Source organism: Phymastichus coffea, unplaced genomic scaffold (assembly GCF_024137745.1).
Source record: "Phymastichus coffea isolate CEN01 unplaced genomic scaffold, Cenicafe_Pcof_1.1 PCOF00023, whole genome shotgun sequence".
In the NCBI taxonomy this organism is placed as follows: Eukaryota; Metazoa; Arthropoda; class Insecta; order Hymenoptera; family Eulophidae; genus Phymastichus; species Phymastichus coffea.
Window position 1 is genome coordinate 1166056 of NW_026706834.1, and position 25039 is coordinate 1191094.

At 39.4% G+C, this 25039-nt stretch overlaps 1 protein-coding gene across 3 annotated transcripts in view; it reads left to right on the plus strand.

The window, feature by feature from the left end:
- LOC131675481 (pancreas transcription factor 1 subunit alpha-like) overlaps positions 1-25039 on the plus strand; it is a 588733-nt gene that overhangs the window by 63220 nt on the left and 500474 nt on the right. The window contains exon 1 of one of the 3 annotated variants that reach the window (XM_058954479.1): positions 21351-21412. The exons of the other annotated variants lie outside the window; for them this stretch is intronic. Within the exon in view, the coding sequence (XP_058810462.1) occupies positions 21401-21412 (12 nt within the window). The 5' untranslated portion in view covers positions 21351-21400. Of the gene's footprint in view, positions 1-21350; positions 21413-25039 lie in introns of those variants that run through there. 3 annotated transcript variants of the gene reach the window in all.

The following is a 25039-nucleotide window of genomic DNA, read 5'->3' on the forward strand; positions in this document are numbered from 1 at the left end:
CCTTAATATGAGTTAACGATTCTGGGCGGTCTCCTCGTATGCAGAGTCCAAATTTATGATAGTTCCTTTTCTTTTTTTCTTTTAAGACTTCACCTACTTGTAAGATTAGTTTAGTATTAATTTTCTTATTTTCTATCAATTTTCGAGCGCCATTATCACAAGGTTGTCCATTGCTGCTTATAAAATAAGCAACATTGTCGTTGCGCACATGTATAACTTCTTTAACCTTAACTATATTAGCGGTGTCGTTGTCGTCATTTCCGGATTCATCTGAACCGTTATTCATTGAGTCCACTTCAGAATCAATATCTTGTATATTGTGAGGTAGATTCTGATTAGGTTGCACAGATATTTCGGGTATAACTCGTGCCTCACCTTAAAATTCACTGTCGTCTAGATCACTCTCTATGTAATTAGGTATCTTATTTCGAGTTCTTTCGGGGTAATGTTTTGAAACAACTTCGACAGATTCAGGTATGGACAACTTCTCGACAGGAGGTGTTTTTGGGTGTGGGATAATATTTTTATTATCATTATTAACAGGAACTTTCCGGGGTCGTCCACATGGACGTTTTATTGGTTTGGTTTCATCAGTTTCTTTTTGAACTACCACAGGGTCAGATGACTATTCCATTTGTTGTCTTTGCCTTCTAGTAACTACATTTACTTCAGGGATTTCATGAGTTTTGTTTGCTTCGGTGATTACTAATATGTAACTATCATTCTCTTGTGTTGGTATTTTTCGTCTTCTAAAAGGAATGTAAGTGTCTCCTATTGTTATTGTCTTTGTGTCAAAATTAACACTTGCTTTACTAGGAAAAAGGAAATCAGATCCTATTATGCCTTCACAATTTACAGGAAAATCATTTTGTACAATATGGAATTTCATTGGTATCTCAAATAATTTCAGTTTCATTGATCCTAAAGTTCTATGGGTTAAACCATTAATATCTATTAGGTCAAATTGATCGGTCTCATCACGAATTCCTGAAGTATACTTTTCCTTTATTAAACTCTGTTCAGATAAACTATTAATCATATACTGTGTCCATCCGTATTTTGGATTATATATATTCAATAAAGGAGGTTCTTCGTCAACGAGTGGCCTATATAAATTATAAATTTTCCTATATTTTGCATGTTACTCTCACTAATAACAGGTTTTACTGCGTTACTTTCGTTTATGCTATTGTTATTATAATTTATTCTCGTACTGGTGTCGTACAAGAAATTTTTACTTATGATTCCGTGATATGGCATTTGACAATTTGCAACAACATAAAATACTATTTCATTTCCGGCTATTGTTAACTTGACAAATCCACATTCTTGATAATCATCTTCAGCAAACATACTCTGCATGGGTAAGATATTGGATATTTGGATAAGTATATCGTCCGGTACATAGCAGGATTTAATGATATTGGTAGTGGAAGTCGAATCAATTAAGAATTGAAACTCTTCACCTGTCTGTTTGTTAATATAAGAGTAAACTAGATTCTTAATTTCTCTATCATTCTGACGTATGTGTTTTATATTAACTGGTTCTATTGGATTTCGTGATAATGCATCGGCTGTCGTATTGGCTTTGCCTGGGCAATAAATTATCTCATAGTCATATTCAGAAATTTGAAAACGCTATTTCAAAATCCTGGTATTGAGGTCGGTTGACTTAAATCAAACTAAAGGTTGGTGATCAGTAATAATAGTGATTTTCCTTACAAAGACATATGATTTGAATGCTTTGATACTGTGAATAATCGCAAGCGCTTCTTTTTCGTAAACCTCGAAATTAAACTCTGGACCACGTAGTACTCGAGAGGTGTATGCGATAGGTTGGTCCGATCCAATAGTGCCTTGTAAGAGTATTCCTGCTATTGCAATTCCAGAGGCATCAGTACGAATTATGTAATCTTTATCAAGTTTTGGGAATTGAAATAATGGAGCGCCACACAGCAACTATTTAAGTTCACAAAATGAACTTTCGATTTTATCTGTCCATTCAAACACCGTATCTTTTTGCAAAAGCCTGGTCAAAGGTTTAGCAATTTTCGCAAAATCTTTAATGAATCTACGACAATAACCACATAACCCTAAAAATTGACGTACAGCTTTAACCGACTTTGGTCTTGGGAATTCCTTCACTGCTTCAATTTTTTTTGGATCTGGCTCTAGACCATTTTCACTTACGAGGGTGGATTGATAAATTTCCGGCCTGACCAAGAAAAACAACGTTTTGAAGAATTTTTTTTTTATTTCTCAATATAATCTCCTCCAAGGCTGATACATTTCTCATAGCGGTGTTCTAGTCTAGTAATGCCATCTCTATAAACTAATTCGTCAAGCTCCTCAAAATACCCATTTACAGCTTCGATTACTTCTTTATTGTCCGCAAATCTCTTACCGCCAAGCCATTTTTTGAAGTTAGGAAACAGATAATAGTCACTCGGGGCTAGGTCTGAAGAGTAGGGAGGGTGCGGCATCAATTCAAACTTCAGATCGTTGATTTTAGCCATCGCAACGATTGACTTGTGCGCTGGTGGTTATCGTGATGAAATAAGATTCTTTTCTTCGCCAGATGAGGTCATTTAATTTTCACCTCGTGGCTCAAACGTTGCAATAAGTTTGCGTAGTAAGGACCAGTGATAGTTTTACCCTTTTCAAGGTAATCAATGTATATAATACCTCTTGCATCCTAAAAAACAGTAACCATAACCTTGTTCGCCGAAAAAATTGTTTTTGCCTTCTTTGGAGTTGGTTCCCCTGGTCTTATCCACTGTTTAGACTATTCTTTGGTTTCAGGAGTCTAGTGATGAACCCAAGTTTCGTCAACGGTTACCAATCGACGCTAAAATTTGCTTGGATTACGCTTATACAACGCCAAATTAGCGGTAGAAATGTTTTTTCGAATCAATTTTTGGTCGACTGTTAGCAAACGCGGCACCCATTTGGCACAAAGCTTTTCCATATGTAAATGTTGGTGCAAAATATTTTGCACACGTTCATATAACATCTTACAGGTCTCAGCTATCTCACGCACTTTTAATCTGCGGTCTTCCAGCACTATTTGATGGATTTTTTTGATCATATCTGGAGTTGTGACCTTAACAGTACGTCTTGAGCGAGGCTCATCAGAGGTGCTCACACGACCCTTTTTAAACTCGGAAACCCACTACTCAATGGTTGAGTATGATGGGGAGGATGTCCCCAGTGTTGAGACCATCTCTTCTTTGATTTCCTTCGTCTTTAACCCCTTGAAATAGAAGTATTTGATGACAGCACGATTTTCCAGCTTTTCCATTTTTAAGAAAAACACAGAGGCGTCTTGTTCAGTGTGCTCTGAAACCTAAACTAACATGGCGATCGGGCTGAAACTATAGCTACAAGCTATCTAAGGATGGTACTATAGAAAGCCACCTCAAGGTAGGCCGAGTAGCGCCACCTCTTGGTCAGGCCGGGAACTTATCAATCCACCCAGACCTAAGCTGTTTTATGCGCATCTTTTGTGTGCATTTTGATTTGGTAAAATCCCATGGCGAGATCGAGCACGGAATAGAATCTGGCACCTCCTACTTGGTTAAAAATTTGTGTAATGTTAGGTATTGGATACGAATCAGCAATTGTTTTTTCGTTCAATCCTCTCATGTCCAACACCATTCTTCCATTACTGTCTGTTGCCTTAGGTACGATCCATATGGGGATGTTGTATGGTGAAGTAGATTCTTGTATTATACCAGCTTTTAGTAATTTTTCGACATGATAGTTAATCTTATCCTTCATCGCGTGAGGAAATTCATACTGTCTACTATTTACTGGTACGTCATTGATTGTTCTTATCTCATGCAAGACAAGATCGGTTCCCGGTAACTTATCGCTAGGAAGATAGAAGACATCTTGTACTTCCTTAATGAGATTAACAATGTAACTCTTTTCAGTATCGTTCAGGTGACTTAAATCTAAATAATCTTCTATGCTTTTATTACTATCTTCGTTGGTTTCATCTAAGATTACGTCGGGTATCCCTAAATCATTATCTATATCTTCTATATCTAATTCCTTGTTAACGCTGTCTTGTGCAATGCTATAAACGTGTCTGACGGCTGAATTAAACGGTACTCCAAAATCTAAGGGTATCAATTCGTTTAATATTCTGTCAAACTCGTCAGGACTAAGCTGCACTTTATTGACTTGTGGTCTTGGCATGATTTTTCCGAGGTCTCGTTCTAATAATAGAGGTACAACAAAGTTTTCTCCTCTAAAATGATTGAATCCAAAGTGTATAATGGCTTTGGCTTCTTCGAGAAATAAAGCGCCTAATATTTCTTCATAAGTCATTCCAAAAGCATCACCGACTACATGAAAGATAGTGTAAGTATCAAATATCCTTATTTCGGTTATACCTTATTTCGGTTGATATTATTTCTTTTCCTATTCCTTGGACTTGCGTTCTTTGCGTGGTATCAATTTCATTTCCAGGTGACAGAAGACGTTTCTTTATTAGATTGACTTCGGACCCGCTGTCTATTAGGAAATATTCTTTGGTACTAGCTGCTGGATTAACAACTTTGACCTTCGGAGAAACTTTTTGTATTGCATTAATACTAACTTCTTCTATTCCTTCTGTGCTATGTAAAAAACAAAAATTACTACATTGTACATTATTTTCTTGAAATCGTATAACATGATCTCCTACAATAAATTGTCGCGTTGCGAAATTTATTACAGAATTGCTTTCTGAAAAATATGTAGCCCCTAAAACTACTTCACAAGGTATTGGAAAATCATCTGATACTAATTGAAATTCCGTCGGTAAACCAAATATCGATAGTGTAATTGTTCCTAATGTGACAAAGACCTCTGAGCCTATTCCTTTTAACTGTTTGCATCTAGTACTATTTATATGTTCTTAGTAACATTAAATCATTCCTATTTTCATTATGTTAGCTTCTGAGCCTGTATCAATCATAATTTGAAATTTGATATCATCTAAGAAGTTTGCATTAATTATTGGGACTTTAGCTGAAGTTTTTGGTTCATTTGTTACGGTATAAGACTGAGCGATACCTCTGCCTCTTGTAACTGATGCGCTTGATTCGAATTGGTCCTCTGCATCGCGCTTTGATGAGAGGATTGCTTCCCGTTTCCCTGAAACTAATGGCGATAGGGTTGTCTTTTTGGATAATTAGCGATATAATGGCCTGGTTGCTTGCAATAAAAACAATTAGTATTTGGAGTAACACTATTACTATTATAACATTCTTTTGCTGAATGGCCTGACTTACGACAAATTTGGCAATTAACTTCTATATCATAGTTGTTGCTTAAATTTTTGCGACACTTTTTCGTTGAGTGGCCAGATTTATCACAAATTTGACAAATAACTTGATTTATTATTCTTATTTGTGTTCGAGTTCGACAGTCTGCAGCTATATGACTGTTTCTATTACATATTTGACATTTGAGATGTGTTCGACAATCACTAGCAACGTGACCTTTCCTATTGCAAATTTGACATGTTGCAGTATTATTCCTTAACTTGGAGAAGCATGAATTTTCTTCGTGGCCGACCTTTTTGTAGAAATTACATCGTTTATTATTACTTTCTCTAGATATACTGTTGCAATTTAGGGCATTGTGGCCTTCTTTATTGCAATTTTGACAAAGGGTTATCGATCTTAAAGAACGAGAATTATATATTAGAGGCTCGTGCTCGCAACGTTGATTGTAATTCTAGGTTTTTTTTCGACTTTTATGGCATTCTTTAGTGCATTTAGGATGGTGGTGTCATTAGGTAAATTTAGCCGGATTTCAGGCTTTAGTCCTCTTCTAAAGCATTCAAATATGTTTTGTTTAATTATTTGTTTTTGTGTAGGCGTTAAAGACTCTAGATTCTCTTCTTTCTTTTTGGCTTCAATAATTTTACTACTTAACAGTTGTAACCTATTTCCAAAAGTTAATACTTTTTCCTCATTCCTTTGGAACTCATTGCCTAATTCACCTAATAATTGATTTAGTGTTTGAATAGGGCCGAATATGTCAGCTAAATGGCTTAATAATTCATTTACACTAGAAAATGTTAGTCCTACTACTGCAGCACGTGCTTCTTCTTCTAATTTCGATCTCAAACGTTTGGTTAAATTTTCTTCTATGTTTGGCGGTATTATGCCTAATGCCTCTTTGCATCCTTCTACAAATTGCGTCCACTGGCTTGGTCTTCCGTCAAATGTAGGCACTGCATTTAGTGCATCATTTAACGATAATACATGTTCCGGTAATGCTTTGGTTTCGGCGTTTATCCCTGCCTCGCTTTTATTATCAATCTTTGGCGGCATTTTGTTGTAATTAATAGAAGGGGTCGGTAAATTAGTAATTGGAATCGGGTCGCTTAAGATATTTGAAGTGGACGCAGTTTCGACTTGACGCAAAGAGATGTTGGGATTAAAATCTGGATCTAAAGCAGGACTGTCTTGAATATTATTTAAATCAGGGAGTGACTCGGTTGATCGCCTTAGACCTCCGCCAACTTTACTAATTGTCCAACCAACACTCGAGGTTTTCGACTGGCTGCGTGTAAGTCGCTTATCCTTGTTTTCGCTCATTAATAAATATACGAGTACATATATGCATTTATGTATGTCAGACAGAGGGAGAAGTTAAGAAAATGAAATTTGTACTAGAAGGTGTAAATTTATTTGATGTTTTATTTTGCTAAATATTACAAGAATTTATATGTTTTTACATAATTTTATTAACACTTATGTTGATAAACTGTTAAGTAATTACAACTTAATTAAGGAATTTTTATAATCTTTTATGAATGCGAAAAATTTGTCTATTCTAGGTATCGGCTCACTAGCAGAGGATAAATTGGGAGAAGCCTTATGATTTACATTTTTTTTTGTTATCAGTGATAAAGTCGGACTTAAAAGAGCTTTGGGGATAGAAGGAGGCTCTGAAGATTTCTTTTGTATCTTAATGTTTTTAATCGCGAGCAACGATCTTTGTAAAACTTCGTAAACTTCCGGGTTTACTTGCGTACCGTCACTCAAAGTTTTTGTTGAAGTTTTGCTTCGTTCAACTTTAATTGAGATATCCTTAATATTATATTTCTTTTTCAAGCTTTGGAATTTCAAGCTATAAATTTGGAATTTTATATCTCTTCTGAAATTTTTGCTGACATCTAACGTAATGTTCTAAATTTAACAAATGAGGGCACAGAGTTTCTCGAAATTTAGCGACCTTTCTCTTGAAGCTTAAATTAAATTGATTATTAACTAAGGGCGCAATATGTTGTGGAAATTCGGATAACCTTTTATTTCCCTTTTATCCTGGGCGAGTTTTCCTTTCAACCCGCTCTCATATCATTGGTCAATCCAAACTTATGCTTGTTAATTTCTCTACGGAGAGCTTTACGTTGCGTTTTGGATAATCGTTTTTTAGAGGTACTGTACCCGAATTCCACTATAACAAGTCAAAAGAAAAACCCATCATTTATTAAACACAAATTTTATGCAAAAACTAGAACTTATTTATTATTCTACTTATAATCTCAAATTCTCAAATGTCTGCTAATTTATCTATTTTATTTACTAAAACCCTTTTCGTAATTATATTTCTATTGATTAATTTGTTGTTAATTTTTACTTGTTTCCTAAGATTTCTAACCTGCTTCTTTAGGGCAGTATTTGTTTTGATTAAGTCTACACAAATATTTCCCAAACTAGCTATTTAACCAATTCTACTCTTATTTTATAATTCTAATTGTGTAACACGTGCACTATAAAATTACGACCGTTAATATTTATTTTGGCAACCGCGGCGTCGTGTCTATTAACTACTTCTATTACACTGAGAAAAGTGTTGTAATATAATTTACTACATATATAACAAAAATTACTATTTAATTAAGGAAAACGTGGACATCTGCGATGTCTAGGTATTTTTACTATTTTAAATAGTAATTTCTATGATGTGTGAAAAGGAGATGCTAGGACTAATTTTACTATACAAAATAGTAATTTTTATGTTGTTTCAAAAACAGTTGCTACAATAAATTTTACCATATAAAATAGCAAATTTTATTACGCAGAAAACAATTTTTACTACGACAGAAAAAGGCAAAAATTTTTAATTAGTTTATAGATATATGATATATCTTCCGTGATTCTACGGCTTCTTCACTTGCAACTTCAGTTCAGCTGATATTTTCACTCTCATCACACAAGCGAATATACATATACACGGTTTTGGGTTTTGCGATACATACAAATATTTCTTTATATTTACCTATTAAAGCCTAATTAAGTAATTAACCTAGCTAAGACTTATGATTAGTACATAGTAGTTCAAGTAAATTCGCTGAGGGTGAGAAAGATTTTTTATTCGAAAAATTTCGGCAGTGACTAGGTCTTGAACCCACGACTTTCACTTTACCAGCCAGACACCCTACTGATTGAGCTATCACTGCTTCAATGTGTATATCTGAAAAGACTAGCTATTCTTTTAGTCAATGTTATTGGTAGACTTTAGAATCGACTAATAGTTTTTACTTCATTAACATTGTAACGGGGGGGTTAATCTACAAAATGAGAAATTTATTTAAGAGAAAACTCCCACGATGCAGAGCAAACCGCCGCTCCGTTAACACGTATGTTAATACGTGTATTCGCCTTAACGTTAGCTGACTTAACTTAGTTGTCTTCGATCAAGCGGAGTTGAACTCACCTTAACCCGTTTCCGCCGAAAACGCCACTCACGTTACCCTGGTATTTGAGAGCTTATAACTGACGTTGAAATTGCCAAAAAAAATTGAAAGAGCTATATTCTGAAAGTTTAAAATCTGCTCTTTCCGATGGTGCTCATCTCAATTTTCCAAAAAACTATTACTATTGCAAAATGCAGTTTTAAAAAAAAAAATCATGATTTTTTCACTCCTTTTTTTTTTAAATCGAGTTTTCAAAAGGTTTCTCCAGTGGAATCGACCCGGAACCTCTGTAACTGGAGGAATAAATGTCTGAATATTAAGGTCTCATCGTTTTCGGATCGATTTTTCACCTGGGGAGTTTCAAAATGGCGCCTCGATTGCAAAATTTTTGTAAATATGTTTATGAATTTTTAACTTAACAACTATGGGGTTATGGAAAAATTGCCAAAGAAGAAAATGTTCTTAGAATTACTCAAAGAATGCACCTAAATTTTTTCAAAAGGTATCAAGAAAATTTTTTTATTTTTGCAAACTGTAAATTTATGCAAAATTCAAAAGTTGCTCAAAAAATCCAAAATAATTCCCACGTACTCTACAGTTTATTCTAAGAATATCTTATTCTTGTCGATTTCTTTGTAAATATAATAGTTTTTGAATAAAAAATTTTTTTAAATCAACTTTATTTCAAGTTTTTGTTTCTTGTTCCCGAGATAACTAAATCCAAGTCAGTTGACTACGTTTACATTTGAAATAAGATTTTTTATTTTTATGCAATATAAGTGTGCTGCAGATTGTCTTTCGATATTCTTTACATTTTAACTGAACAATTATTTATGAAATAGGTCTGACCTATGAAGCGTTCTTATACAGAGCGTTTCTGTATTATTTCCGGTAGTTTGCGAAATTTCCAATTTTTCGCTCGATTTGTGTGAGAGAATTTGTAGCAGCATTTTCTCTTCATTAATGCAGACGTTTTATCTTGTTATTGGATTCACACATATATATATATATATATATATATATATATATATATATATATATATATATATATATATATATATATATATATATATATATATATATATATTATTCGCGCTCAACCGCGTGAAAATAACTAGATTGGTATTAGATGATTGGTTACTAATGTTAACGAAATAAGATATCGAGTTGAAAACCAGTATTACCACGATCTTTTTGGTTTTGCCGATTGATTGATTATATGTTTCGTATTCGCGGTTTTGGCATCGTTTTTCACATCAACAATTACCGGCTGGTCAGAGTGCATTGTGTGTGTCCTGAAATAGATGAGTTTTTTTTGCAGGTGAAGTTAACAAAAATGTATGTGCACAAGCGGGTGTAAGACATATACAAAAGATTGAATCTGAGGGAGACAATGACATTGTTATACTCGTACAGATCAGTGATATAGAATGTAAAGTTTTATTAGTGAATGCAAGGAATGCTAGGTATTTATGTAGAATGCCTAATAATTTTGAAATTCAATAGCAACCTACTTTTTAGCTATATTTTTTAGCAAATTGATATAGTTTTTTATATTTTTGTAAAAATAGTTTTTATTATGTTTTTTAACTAATAAAGTGTTACTTATATACAATTCATTGAAATATATTAAAAGTTATTACATTGAATGCGATTAACCGAATTCCTCTCATCTAATTTATTGGGATTTATCAAGAAGTATAAGATAGAATGTGATTAAAGATTTTAAAACTGACAATTCATTGAAATATATTAAAAGTTATTACATTAAATGTGATTCAACAGTATGACCAATAAAAAATTATTAGAATATATAAAAAAGTTTTGAATTATATATGATTCACCAATTGTGTTTCAAAGAAATATTAAAAGTGATTGGAAATTATTGAGATTAATGGTACATTTTACTATTAATTAGGATTGTCATTGAATCTGATTAAATATCATTCAGTATTAATCGCAATTTCAATTGCGAATCATCAATTTCATTGAAAATCATTGAATATTATTGAAATTCAATCAATTTAAATGATTCCGAATGGATTATTTTTAGCAGGGTAGCTGTAATCGGATTAAAACCTAAGCCTTTTTCAATTGCTTAAACTACTAGGAAAATTATATGACGAAATGGGCGAATAAGTTTAACAGATTTTATTAATAAAAAATCTCTACAGTCTTTGTCGGGCCGAAAGACTGTCGCACGCGAATAGGATTTACAATTAAATAATTTTCGGTGAGAAAGAGAGAGAGAGAAGATTCGAATATTGGCGTGATCTAACGCTCGGCGCGAATACAAAAAAAATCAACGCTAACTCGGTTGGACAAAATACTAAATGTATTTTGTCACGTAATAATTAAGGGAGGTGCACCTACCCTGCGGTGCAATTACGGTGATCAGCCGTAATTGTTGAAGCAAATTAAAGGTGCTCCTCAGATCAGAATCAGCTGTGCTGCCTCGATCGCGAATCTGCTGTTTAATAGCTGTTTCTGTGATGCTGCTACTGTCGTTGCTTCCTCACTCACCCTTTCACATGTATCCAAAATCCAGGTAAACTTTTTATTGGCAAATCGGTGAAACACTGTGCTAAACTATTTTGGCGGTACTACACACTTAATAGCTGAGGCTTAACTGCTAATTCAAAAGATCGCGCGCCCCCTCTCTCTCTCAATACTTAGAACTAACGCGCGAAAATCAGAATCGCGAACGGTTCGATTAATTGAATCGACTACCGTTGCAGCCCCCTCCAAGTCCTGACTACCCGGGCAGGACGAATACCCGCGATTCGCTGCCATCAGGAACCTGAAAGTAATAAAGAAGGAAAGGAAACTAAATGATAACTCCCTTCTTCATTTCGGCTAATTTATTTGCCCTCCAGGGCCTACATCATCGTTTGGCTACACCTGGCGCGCGATGTTTCGGGTAGCGCCAGTGTGTAGCCTTCTTCGGGCACCGCTGGGAGTTGGTCACCCCAGGCTCCCCACAGATGTAGCAGCCCCTCAGCTGCGACTGAGATTGAGTAGCCTCCCGATCTTGTGATGGCTGCTCAGCAGCCAGAGGGAACTACTGGGCATTGACTCCCTGTGAGGCGGTGATGGTCACGCCTCCCACCGTGGCGGTCGCACGTCCATCCTGCGACCTGACCACGATGGTAGTATCAGCCATGCGCCCGTCCACATGGACCGTGAGCATCGGTCCAGCGTCAGTAGCTCCCGGGGCTCTCTTCTCTTGAGCCGGCGTCGGGAGCGCTGCGGAGGACTCTTGTCCGTTATCCACCCGCAGCAGGGCCTCTCCGTAGGCTCTCTGACGCTGAGCCATCCCTGCCCAATCCCCGAGCAGTTCTTCTGCGCCCTGGCGGCTCAAAAAGCGTCTCAGGTGCTCCTGCACCTGAGACTGGAGTTCTCGAGCGAACCGCCATGCACTCTCCACCTCGTTGATCCCCAGACGCACGTGTCTGAAGTCGAGGAGGAGAGTAGGCTGCTCAGGGATCCGGGGATGATTGCGGACCCAGTGCGAGGCCCCACAGGTTTCCCTGGGTCCTGGTCATTGGCTCGCACTGTCCGACGTAAGGGATACGCCGGACTTGAGGGTCTGCACCCCCTGGTCCACTGTGGACTTGGGACGTTCGACACTGTCCTGGTCCTCGGTCTGTGTCGAAGCGTCCCGAGAAGCCTTCTTCGGGGCGACCCACGATGAATCCCGGAGAACCTCTGCCACCGAGGCAGTGCGTCGCTCCCTTCGGGTGGTCCCTTCCAACTGGACCCTGGCGAAGCTCCGCAGATCTTCAAGTAGCTGCGTCGCATCAGGGCCCAGTTGCAGATCTAACAGCATCTGCGTGACCACCTCGAAGGTCTCTTCTTCGACGACGATTCTCCGGTCCATCTGAAACATCCAAAAACAATAAATTTCGGATGAATCTCCCTGCGCGAAGAAAAACCCTAATATAAGCCGCATCCCACCAAGTTATACGCTCCCTCGCAATTCTTTGTGGGAACGTCCTGGCCCTCGTCAGTTACCGCTCGGTTTTATCGGCCCAACCGTCCTTTGTACGACGGGCACGGTCTTTCGAGGCCTACCTCTCCCTCTATTTTCCTTCAAGGGAGAGTTGTTGCCCCTCACTGGACCGGTGACCGTCTCTGGAACCTTTCGAGGTCGACCTCGACCTCTCTTAGTTGGGGCAGATACCGGTAAATCCGATGTCTCGGTGGGAACTTTATCTACGGCCGTGGGGCCTGCTAATTGGATCCGCTCGCTATCCGATAAATCCCCTCCCGGATTTTCGCGCGCATTCGTGGAATCGTTCGCTTCCTCCGACGGCAGTTCATATGGCGGCTCGCGAGGTTCGATGACCTCCTCGCTTTCCCCATCCTCACCCGGACCGTAGTATGGTTTAAGGTCCTTGGCATGGAAGAGCTCAGACAGGATCTCCAGCTGGTTGCTTAGCCTGTACGTGTTGGAACCACAAACCTCTTCAATCACGTACGGGCCGGCATATTTCGGCGCTAATTTAGCTGAAATACCTTGAGCAGCTGAAGATAGAATCCTGTTCCTCTTCCAAACCCAATCTCCGACCTTAAACTCGGGTTGCCGTCTCTTCCGGTCATAATAAGCCGCCTGACGCGCAGCTACCTCCTTTGACTTGGAGTTAGCTCTCTCCCACAAATTAGGAAGCTTCTCCATATGTTCGGCCCAATCTTCCACAGCCTGACCCTCCGAACATTCAAGGGCCTGCTGATCTTGGGTTCTTCTGAACGTCAAAGGAGGTCCCGGCTAACGCCCAAACATGAGCATCGCAGGACTATATCCGGTGGCGCTATGAGTTGCCGAGTTCAACGCAAAGTTGAACTCTGACAGGTGTTCATCCCAGCTCTTATGATCACGGCTTACGTAAGACGTGATCATAGTCTTGAGTGTCCTGTTTACTCGCTCTGTGGGATTCGCTTGGGGATGATACACGGGAGTCAAAGCGCGCTGGATGCCGTTCATCTGGAGGTATGAATCGACCTCCTGATTCTTAAATTCGGTTCCATTATCCGACAAGAATACCTCTGGCGCATCAAACCTAGTAACGATCCTCTCGTGTAATTCCCTTGCGATTGTCTTCCCATTAGCCTTGCGTATCGCAACACACTCTACCCAGCCAGTAAACAAGTCTATAAATACTAAGATATACTCAAAACCTCGAGAGCTTTTGGGAAATGGACCAGTGATATCACCGGCCACCACCTGCCAGGGTCGTGACACTTGTCTACGACCCATCAGCCCGCAAGGTGCTCTTTGTTCCACCTTGCACTGCTGACATACCGGGCAACTCTTTACGTACTCCCTGACCTGATCATACATTTTAGGCCAGTAGTACAAGCGCCTAGCCCTGGAGAACGTACGCTCTCGTCCTTGATGTCCTGCTGTAGGTGCATCATGGACTTCCTGGAGCACCTGGTGCCTTTTCTCCCTAGGCACCGCAAGCTTCCACGCTTCATCGTTGTCGATGAACCCTTCACCATCTTCATCAGGCTAATAATGATACAGTCTCCCTCCCACCACCTTCCAAGTGGGGTGAGAGTATGGGTCCTGACATACTTCCTGGTATTGTTGCAAATACCAGGCGTCAGTGGTCTCCGGCCGACTATTTATAGCACTCACTTCAATCCCCTCCTCCTCATAGGCCCTAGACAAGGCGTCTGGCACCACATTGAGATCCCCTCTTCGATATTCTATATCGAAGACATTGCCTTGCAATGCTAGCGCCCATCGCGCTAATCTTCCCGTGGGATTTCTCATATTGTGGAGCCATTTCAGGCAACTATGATCGGTGATGACCCTGAAGTGATGCCCTTCAATGTACGGCCGGAACTTTCCAATGGCCCATACCACTGCCAAGCACTCTTTCTCGGAGACCGTATAATTTCTCTCAGCACTGTTGAGTGATCGGCTGGCGTATTCTATTACACGCTCCTCTCCATCGACATCCTGTGCGAGAACTGCCCCGATCCCACTGTCACTGGCATCAGTTTGCAGTACAAACTGACCGTTCGGATCGGGTAATTGCAGTATTGGGGCGGAAGTCATCGCCTCCTGCAATCTCGTGAAAGCTCGCTCTTGCTCCTCTTCCCAAGAGAAACGTACATTCTTCTTTGTCAGGCGGTTTATAGGTTCAGCGATCATGGCAAAGTCGGGTATAAAACGTCTATACCACGAGGTCATTCCCATGAATCGCTTCACCTGTTTGACAGTCCGGGGTGTTGGATATTCTAATATCGGGCGTATTTTCTCAGGATCTGGTCTTACTGCGTCCTGGTTCACAAGAACTCCCAAGTACCTGACTTCCGTCTTACAGAAGTGACTTTTGGCTTTGTTGATGGTTAGGCCCGCACCTAGAATTCTTTTTAATATCATTTCTAGGTGCCGCTTATGCTCCTCAAAGGACGACGAAACCACAATTACGTCGTCAAGGTAAGCAAAAGCGAATGGATCCATATCCGGGCCTATCACCCTGTCCATCAACCTCTGGAAGGTCGCTCCTGCGTATGACAGTCCGAAGGGCATTATCTTAAATTGAAAGTGCCCTAATCCAGGAACTGTAAACGCTGATATTGGACGCGGTTCTTCCTTTAAGGGAATTTGATGGTACGCACTGCTCAAGTCCAAAGTAGATATGAACTTTGCATCCCTTATCCGTCTTAGGATGTAGTTCATATATGGTAAAGGATAGGCATCAGGTTTGGTAATTGCATTTACCTTTTGATAATTCACGCAAAACCTATATTTTCCATCCGCCTTCTTTACCATTACTATTGGGCTTGACCATCCGCTGGTCGCTGGTTCGATAACATTTTTTTCCAGCATATCTTTGACCAGCGTGTGCATTTCCTCTCGCACTCTATCTGAGACTGGGTAGTACTTCTGTTTGATGGGTCGAGCATTTCCCACATCTATTTCATGCTCAACCCCCACGGCACAACCTAAAGCCTGACCCCCTTCAGGAATCAATCTTCTGACGAGGTCTTCAATTTCTTCAAGCTGTGACTCCGTGGCTTCCCATAGTCCTACCGGTGCGAGAAATGCCGTACCATCAATTCCAGCCACTTCCATTGGTACTTTCACTTGGGCGTCCTTAAGCCATAATTCATCCTCATCGGGATCCAAAATTGCGCGGAACTCTTTTATAATGTTCGCGCCTACGTAGCAGTCATCTGTGAGCAGCGGCGTAATGGCGACTCTGATTGCCTTCGTGATTCCCCCTACTTTAAAAGGGAATATCACGTAACCAATTATAGGGCACGGGCGTCCATCAGCAAGCCTTGCATCGCCCGCCCTGGTCATATTCAACCCGAGTCCCATCTCCGATGCCAATCTCAGCCCTAATTGACCCATGACCGTGGATGAGGCGCCGGTATCATAGAGTGCTCTAATTTTAAAGTCACCTATGTCTACCCGCAACCACCACCTGGTCTCATCCTCTGGGTCATATCCACGAGTCCCATCTTCGCCTCCTTTCATCGTGCTTTTCAACGGCTTTTTTCCTTCCGCTGCCGCGACGACGATGGGCTGGCTTCTACTCGTGGATCCCTTCGGCAGAGGAGCTTTTTGTGTAGAGAGGCTCTCCCTGGAGTCTTCCCCCTCCTCCACAACCTGTATGTGGCCATCTGGTCCTTTCAGGATAACCACTCCACTATTCTGCCGAGGGCTGACATCGGGTTCAATTGCCTTCCGCTCTAATATACTGCTAGGTCCTGGGCTCTCTTGATGCCCTCCCAGGACTTGTTTGGATCCCTGGATCGCCGACAACTTGCTGTTTCCCATCGGCGACCCGCAGCGAGAGGTCGAATTTACTGGAGGCGCGAAGATGACCTCTTCTCTTCGCTCTCCTTGCCGTTTCCCTTGTTGCAATCTGGGCAAAACTTGCGACTAAATCCCAGTTTGCCACAAGCGGAACATGGGAGAGGCTTAGTAAAGTCTATCTTCCGCCTCTGCCCTTCTCGCCGCTCGCCACGAGACCTGGAAGAAGGAGAATTTTTCCTTCCTCCACGCCATCGGCTCTTACGCTGTTCTGGAGGGCTGCCTTGCTTGTCAGTGGCCAACTTGCGCAATATCCGCTCGATGCCCTCCAAACGTTCTTCCATCTTCTTATCAGAAGTGGAAGCTTGCGTAGCCGATACCGATGCTTGTTCGGTAGGCCTCCTGGCGGGGTTCTCCACGCCCAATCCGCGCTGCGGATCTCCCTCCTTCTTCGCACGCGCCTTCCCTTCGCTGGCCATTGCAGCGGTTTGGGATTTACTACCAGCCGTTCTTTTGCTCGGCTGGTAGGCATGCTGAGGGAAGATCGTCGAGTTGGGGTCAGCGAATACACGTGGACGACGGCCATAAGATAAGGTGTTCTGTACCTTGGTCGCCCTCCTGTTGAATTCGCGTATCGACTTCATCTCGCTCCGACGCAGCTGGATTTGGATGTTTGGAAGGAAGTTTGCATGGAGTAGGTCTAATAACCTCTCCAAGGGCATGGGCGGTTCTAGTCTATTGACAAGAGCCACCAGGTTGGACACGTAGTCTCGCACTAGTTCGTCCTCACCCTGGAACCGGTTCTGAGCTTGCTGCAACAGCATTTGTTGCTGTTGCGTACTTGTGCCAAACCAATCCCGGGCGTCCGCGACGAACTCGTCATAACTGAGCCACTGGTACTTGTTGTTATCGTACCAGGTCCTCGCGTTATCTTCGAGGATCTCTGATACGGAACAAAGCACTTCGTCGTCAGTTAGCTCTGCACCTACGCGCAGATCCTCCAACCTCGACAGAAACGTATCTACGCTCTGTGCCCTACTGCCCGCAAACCTCAATTTCCATCCGCGGACAATTTTGCCAACATCTCAGGTTGTGGAGAGCTCTGAGAATATCTGATGTCCGGTGCCAGATGATCCGCTTCGACTCCTCTGTTGAACGGGTGCGGATCTCCCATAAACTTCCGGATCCTCTTCACCTCCTCTTCTTTGAAGGACTTCCGGTGTGGTGACGTCCCTTCTCCCAGGTATTGGCCTTGGAGGAGCCGGTGTACTCCCCGAAATCCCCGAGTCGTAGTGACAGGTGAATGTGTCCTGAAAGTCCACATTACGTCCGGAGCGCGGTTGAACCAAGTCACGCTGAGAAGAACGGTTAGCACTGGCCATGTCATGCATTGCGTCTTCCAGCTCTCGAATTCGTATGCGCATGTCCTGCGCCTCGCGCTCCGCACACACCTGTAATCCCTGCAGAGTCTGAAGGATTTCTAGGATTCGACCTACCAACTTTTGGTTATGGTCTACTCCCTCCTTCAGATACTCTATTTCCCGGAAGGCTTCACTCAAGGATAATTCTTCCTGAGGTTCCTTCCGAGTGCAGGATTCCTGCGACCTAGGATCCGGATTGCTCCGTCTCCTCCCCCCTCCTCCTGCTCTTGCGTGTGGAGGGCCTTCTGGATGAGTTCATCCTCTTCTTGGCGGCTGGCTTCACCCTCATCCGGGCAGGTGAATGTCCTTGACATATCAGTCAATGATATTCCCTCCCTATTGATGATTCTGAGGGGATGGTCGCTGTTATCATCAGTGTTGGGGTTTTCCAACTCGTCACAAACTGTGTCGAGCCACATTGTCGGGTTCGCCTCCTGCGCCCCGCCACCTCTTTGCTGTGCGTGGTCTCTTCAAAATCTGTGGCGGTGTACTCACCCAACAACCATTTCCCAAGCCTAGCCGCCTGTTGGATGACACTTCCATCCTTGCGCAGTTCCAAATCCGCTAAATAGCGTTCGCGCTGTGCAGAGGTCAGCTCTAATGCCCAATTGTCGATTTGAGCTGACAACAGAGCCATCTTGCCTCCGCACGGGTGTATGATGCGGTTGAGGTTTAAAATTTCGGCCTAATCGACCACTACCGCTTCCTACCCAAGGTATGAGCGTGGTGTACTCTATTTAGTGTTACTACTTTTAATGCCTCCTTATATAAGGCCTTTTAAAAGGAGATTATGAGCGCGTGCAGTCTCCACAAACTTTCTATAAATATTATAAAATATCCTACCTAAGGTCGGAGCCTGCTGTTTGCTTGCTCCGCCTGGCTAATATCTGGACTGCACGATTGGGTCGCGCTCTCTGCTTTATCGTTGATCAGGTGCTACCAACCCCCCTTTATCCACCAAACTGTGGCTGAAATAGGTTAACACCTGATTATCCCGTACGACCTGAAATCACTTCGACCTATCAATAATTATCGCTTTCGGCCCTTTTTACAATAGTCTTAACAATTTTTAATAAAAGGTTCGAAGTGATTCCGTTTTTTCCCCTGCAGAGGGCGTACGGCTCACTATCTCGCACTACCACTCGCTCAAACCTTCCTAAGCGCTTGCGCAATCGCCTATTTCTCTCGTGCGGCGATTTCCTTCGACGCACAATCCTATTCGCATGACACGGGTCTTAATACCAGTTGGGCGCCATGTAACGGGGGGTTCATCTACAAAATGAGAAATTTATTTAAGAGAAAACTCCCACGATGCAGAGCAAACCGCCGCTCCGTTAACACGTATGTTAATAGCTTAACGCAGCTTGTTTCAATGATTCATTTTGCTTAGAACAATCTATTACTATTAGAGGTGCATGCGTAATAAATTGTTTTCTATTCAAAAGTGGATTGTACATACAGTCTCTGTTGTAATAATTCATTTGAAAATTAGCATACATGTCATATAGCATAGAATATTGATTATTACTTATATCAAGATTTAAATTTCCATACGGATATTGCTGAGAATTGAGAAAAAGTTTAACATTGGTTACACTGCAATGATCAAATCTGCTGGGATTTTTAGTTTGATCAGACTTGCGTTTTGTTTGAAAACCTAATATAATATATCTTGGTTTTTCTAATTGATTGGATGTTTTTACTGTCCAAAGATGTTTTGACGTTTGTGGTAATGCTGGATACTCATAAAGTTCCCACGATCGAAAACTCATAGAAATAGGAATATCCTTTTGAATGAAATTGAATAACTGTATTTTACACTTATCTGACGTAATTACATAAGGCATCAACCATTCGATTCGTATGAGTTCTATTTTAAAAGGTTCATATTGCTCAGTATCATCAATTCTCACCAAGTTTTGTATGACTGCGTTTAAATTATCTCTTGATCGGGTAAGAATAAGTTCATGCTTTACATTCACAACAATTTTGTGATAATCTTCAGCGAATTCTAAAATCATGGAAAGTGGTATCGACACATCAAAGTAACCATTGTTGTCAATTATTGTCTTAGTTTCTTCAATATCAAGCCATTCGGCATTTTCGAGGAATGCACTTTGATTTTGATTCAATGAAATCAAACCTTTCATAGTACTTGTCAATCCAACATTTTTACATCTGTCTATCTCAATGGCATTAATTTCATAGCGGATATCTTCGAATAGATGGCATATAGCATTATTTACGAACTTTGTCTCAGTAACAGCATTACCATCACTTCTTCTTATTTTTCCTACAATGTGTAGAGAACTTTTCGATGGTAAGAGACATAAGTCTTGATGTTGTATTAATATACGAATTTCATCGCTATTGTTAAATGCTTGTGAATTGTAAGGTTGATGTGCATGAACTTCATAATGAGCTATAGATTCATCAAAGATGATAGGTGCTTGCACACTAAGTATTTCTTCCATCTTTGAAATGACAACAGCATACAAATATACACGTTAATTTTTTAAACTGTTGACGTTTCTTTTTCTTCTTTTTGTTGCTACGTCTCGAACAATCTTCAGCCCGAGACTTTTCAGGAACTGAATGTTTCGACGTGTTAGACCTCTGACTATCCGTCGATGACTGACTTTTTGAGCGCATAGCGGTGTTGTTATATAGCCACTCCCTACTTTAGCATTATAAACTATTCCCATTATACTCTCTTTATATGTAAACGAATCGTGATTACTTCTCCACGAAAGTTTATTAAATTACCGTCTTGGTCAATTAGTCGTAGCTGTAAATGATCAATAACTCTGACAGTTAGAGGTAAATATATAATCTGTTTAGGAACTTCAATTATTTTATATCCTGGTGGTACAGCTGGAAAGAATTCATGAATGATATGACCTCTATTTTGATTAATATAAGCTCCAGATGTTATATTACATTCAACGCGTAGAGCGTTTACTTTGAGAATGGTTACAGGCATGTCGGAGACATTATTTATATTGGTTGGCAACAATCGTTTAGTGAAACCTAATAAACGTCCTATAGAGTTAGTTGGTCGAAAATCGACAAATTCATTGCAAATTATTTCACTGCATAAAGTATTGTTATTAGGTTTTATTTCAATTTTTATATCTGTTGACTTTAACTTTTCTTTCAAATATCGATCTATGTCACTAATTTCATAACTACCTGTAGGTAGTTCAATTTCAATATCACCAACTTTGAATTTATTGTATCCGACGTCAATATTTGGTATCGAATTAAATGTAAGTAATTCTACCAAACCAAGAGTATAAGTTTTATCTTTATCCAGTTCTATAGGTGGAAAATAGTATGTTTCTAATACAGATGATGTACCAGACAAACTGAGGGTCAATGATTCAACCATGTCGAGTGATTGTACACAACTGAATTCTTTATTCACAATTCTTACTATTTATACAAATGATAATTGTCATGATGTTCTAACAAATTACATAAAAATTTTAAACATAAATGGCCACAGGTGTAAGTATTATAATTTTGATATTTGTTATAATTGTACTTGATTTGATCAACTTTGAAATATTTCAAGAGGTCTAGAGGTGGTCGTAAATCACCAAAACTATCAAAGTAGAAGACATTTTTACCATTTTTTCGGTATGCCACCCAATGTGTACCTGGTCCAGAATTATCATCAAGGTTTACAACTGCACACTCGTTAATGCGTGGTCGCGTGGGTAGAGAGTTTCTCATAAAAACACCACGAAAGTTTGGAATTCGTAATTCATGAGCATACTTTTTTATATCGTAATCTGTTAAAGGACGATGTGGCAGTTTTAAATCAGTTTTTTTTTTTTTTAATGTCTTTGTAATTTTTTTTTTCTTAATAACTTTATTTTTAGGCTTCTTGACTTTACTATTTGTACTGAAGGCTAAACCAAAACCTTTTTGATATGGTCTCAAATATAAACCTTTACCAAGAGCTAAAGCTTCAACACGTTTGTTATGCCTCGACTGTTCTTCTAATTGTTTTTTAGCAGCGTTCGCTCGGTTTACAGCTTGTGCTATTCCTGCTGCACCACCTGCCAAAGATCCAAGTGCGCTAAGTCCCGCGAAAACAGGAACGAGTGCTGGTAGGAAACCTCCAACTTTAGGGATTGGAATTATTCTTGGTAAATTAATATTTTTCTTTTCACCAACATTTTTTATGGTTTTTCGTGCTGCGTTTAAAGCACTCTTGATAACAATTTTCGAATCATTGCTAGGAGTTATACATTTTTTTGTCATGCTGATAAGTTTTTTCATTGTTAAAGTCTTTCTTTTTTTAGAATTTTTTTTCGACGAAGTCTTCCTTTTCTTAGAACGCTTCTTGCTAAGTCCCATTCCGAACATTGATTTTGCTTTCATGATGTTTGTAACGGCATATGCTGCAGCTCTTTCACTTAAGTTAGCGTCAGAACTATGTACACGTTGCCAAGCTTTTTCAGCCAATACTTTGTCTGCAATGTTTCGTGCTTGAATATCCTTATTTTTAGAGTAAGCAATGTCGTGATCTTTACATGCAGCGTCCAGAGGATTAATGCCAGGGTCTCCTCGATTTAATCGCTTATATAGTTTTGTACCAGGTCCGCAATATTGATAACCTGGTATGTGAGCCTCAAAGGGTAGATTATTTATCAAGTTATTTACTAAACCTCTACCAGTCTTCCTTTTCTTTTTTCTCTCGTGGGCGATCATGGTCGAGTGTTTAGTAGTGAATGCGTAAAAACTTATAAATACACTCTTTTATAGCATCGATTATCAGTTGCGATTTAGAGCTTAGAGTGAAATGGATGTAGAGGAACAGTCTCTCAAGCTTCCTGTGATAAATTTTGACGCGTTGACAGACAAAAGTGAAAAGAAAAGTAAAAGACATGGGGATCTATTGCCCGACAGCATACGTGCAGTATGCTGTGGTGCATCTAATTGTGGTAAGACGAATGCGCTCTTAGCTCTTTTAACCCATCCTAATGGTGTAAAGTTTGAAAATATTTACATATATTCTAAGTCGCTTAATCAACCAAAATACAAATTTCTTGAGCAACTTCTTGAACCCATCAAAGGTGTTGACTACTTACCTTTTAGCGAGCATGATCTCGTTGTATCACCAGACGAAGCACGTCCAAATTCTAGTATGATTTTTGATGACATTGCTTGTGAGAAACAAGATAATGTAAAAGCTTTTTATTGTATGGGAAGACATAAAAATGTTGATTGCTTTTACTTATGTCAATCATATGCTCAAGTACCCAAACACTTAGTGAGAGATAATGTGAATTTTTTAATAATTTTCCGCCAAGATGATATGAATTTAAAACATATCTATAATGATCATGTGAATACTGATATGTCATACCAATGTTTTAAAGAAATTTGTTCTTCGTGTTGGAAAGAAGATTACAGCTTTCTTGTAATTGACAAAGATCGAAAAATAGATGCTGGCAGATTCAGAAAAGGTTTTGATAAGTTCATTATAAATGCGAATCACTCAACATAAAACAGACAGTAGACAACAAGATTGCAAATAGACAACATGACTGAGTTAGGTCAACAGATTGGTGTTCTTCGTCAAGTGGAAAAAGCTCGTGAAGCCATAAAACATAAATATAATTTGTTGAAGTCTGACAAATTAGCAACTGAAAAATTTGTCAAAGAGACTTTCAAGCCTGTGATTGAACCACTTGAAAAGTTGGTTGATGAAACAACACTTAGTCAGCAGAGAAAAACCAAACGTAAAAAATTATTGCAACCTAAAAAAGAAGAAAAAGATAGCTATGACATACAAGAATTATTTAAAAAAGAGGAAAAACCATTTGAAAAATTATATGATAGTGGATTGGAAGAAGCATTGAATGCTAATGAACAACTGAAAAATAATGATGTTGATGTATTTCATACTCCTGAAAGTGATTCACTTAATAAGTATTTATCAATGTTGCGGAAAAATCAAGTAGCAACATTAGATACTATCTGTGGAGTACGTCAAAATAAAGATGGTACTCTTAAGATTGGTGATAGGTCAGTGAATTTTGAAAATAATAAAATTATTATAGGTAAAGATACTTATGAAAAAAGCTCTGGATTGATTGAACTGTTATTCAAAAAAAAGCCTGATAGCTCCATTGTAACTCAAGACGATTTAGGTACCTACGGTCGTATTATAAATAAAACGAATGCATATAAAAAGCATTACAAACCTGACGAGGAAATACGCTATCAAACAAGTGAAAAATTTCGAGATATCATATCTCAGTTAATCAAAGTTACACCTTATAATTCACCAAGTGGCAGAGGGTTTTCTTTGAAGTCACCTTATCAAATTGCGCGGCCTAATAATCTTACTGATTATATATATTGGAATGATCCCAATGAGCTTGTAGAACGTCTTAGATTATTAATTGCAGAGACATCGGCAGGCAATCAAAATCATGTGAATGAAATTCAGTCTATAATCGAAGAATTAAGAGAAGCTGAAATTATATATTAATAGTATTAGTTAGCTTTCAATTTCATTATCATTATAAGCATTGATCTCTTTGGATTGAAGAAAAACTTTTGCGTTTGAAAAAATGAACAATAAGTATAAAACAGTTGTAGATGAGCTTCACAAGCCAGCTCGTCGTAATTATTTAAGAAGATCATTTGACATTCGTGATATTGACGAGACATGGCAAATCGATCTTGTTGAAATGATACCATATCAACGAGAAAATAAAAATTACAAGTATATCTTGTGCGCTATTGACTGCCTTTCCAAGTACGCTTGGTGTGAGGCAGTCAAACAAAAAACTGGTAAAGATGTTGCAAAGGCTATGAAAACCATACTTGAAAAAGGACGTGTGCCAAAAAAGATATGTCTTGACAGAGGTCGTGAATTTTATAATAAAGATTTTGAAAGTTTAATGACCAAATATAAAATTCATATGTATTCTACATATAGTAAATTGAAAGCATCTATTTGTGAACGATTTAATAGAACTTTGAAAAATAAGATGTGGAAAAGGTTCTCGCTGAATGGTAATCGTAAATGGTTGGATATACTACCTGATCTGGTTTCACAATACAATAACTCCAAACATCGAATAAGTGGAATGAAACCTATCGAAGTAACTA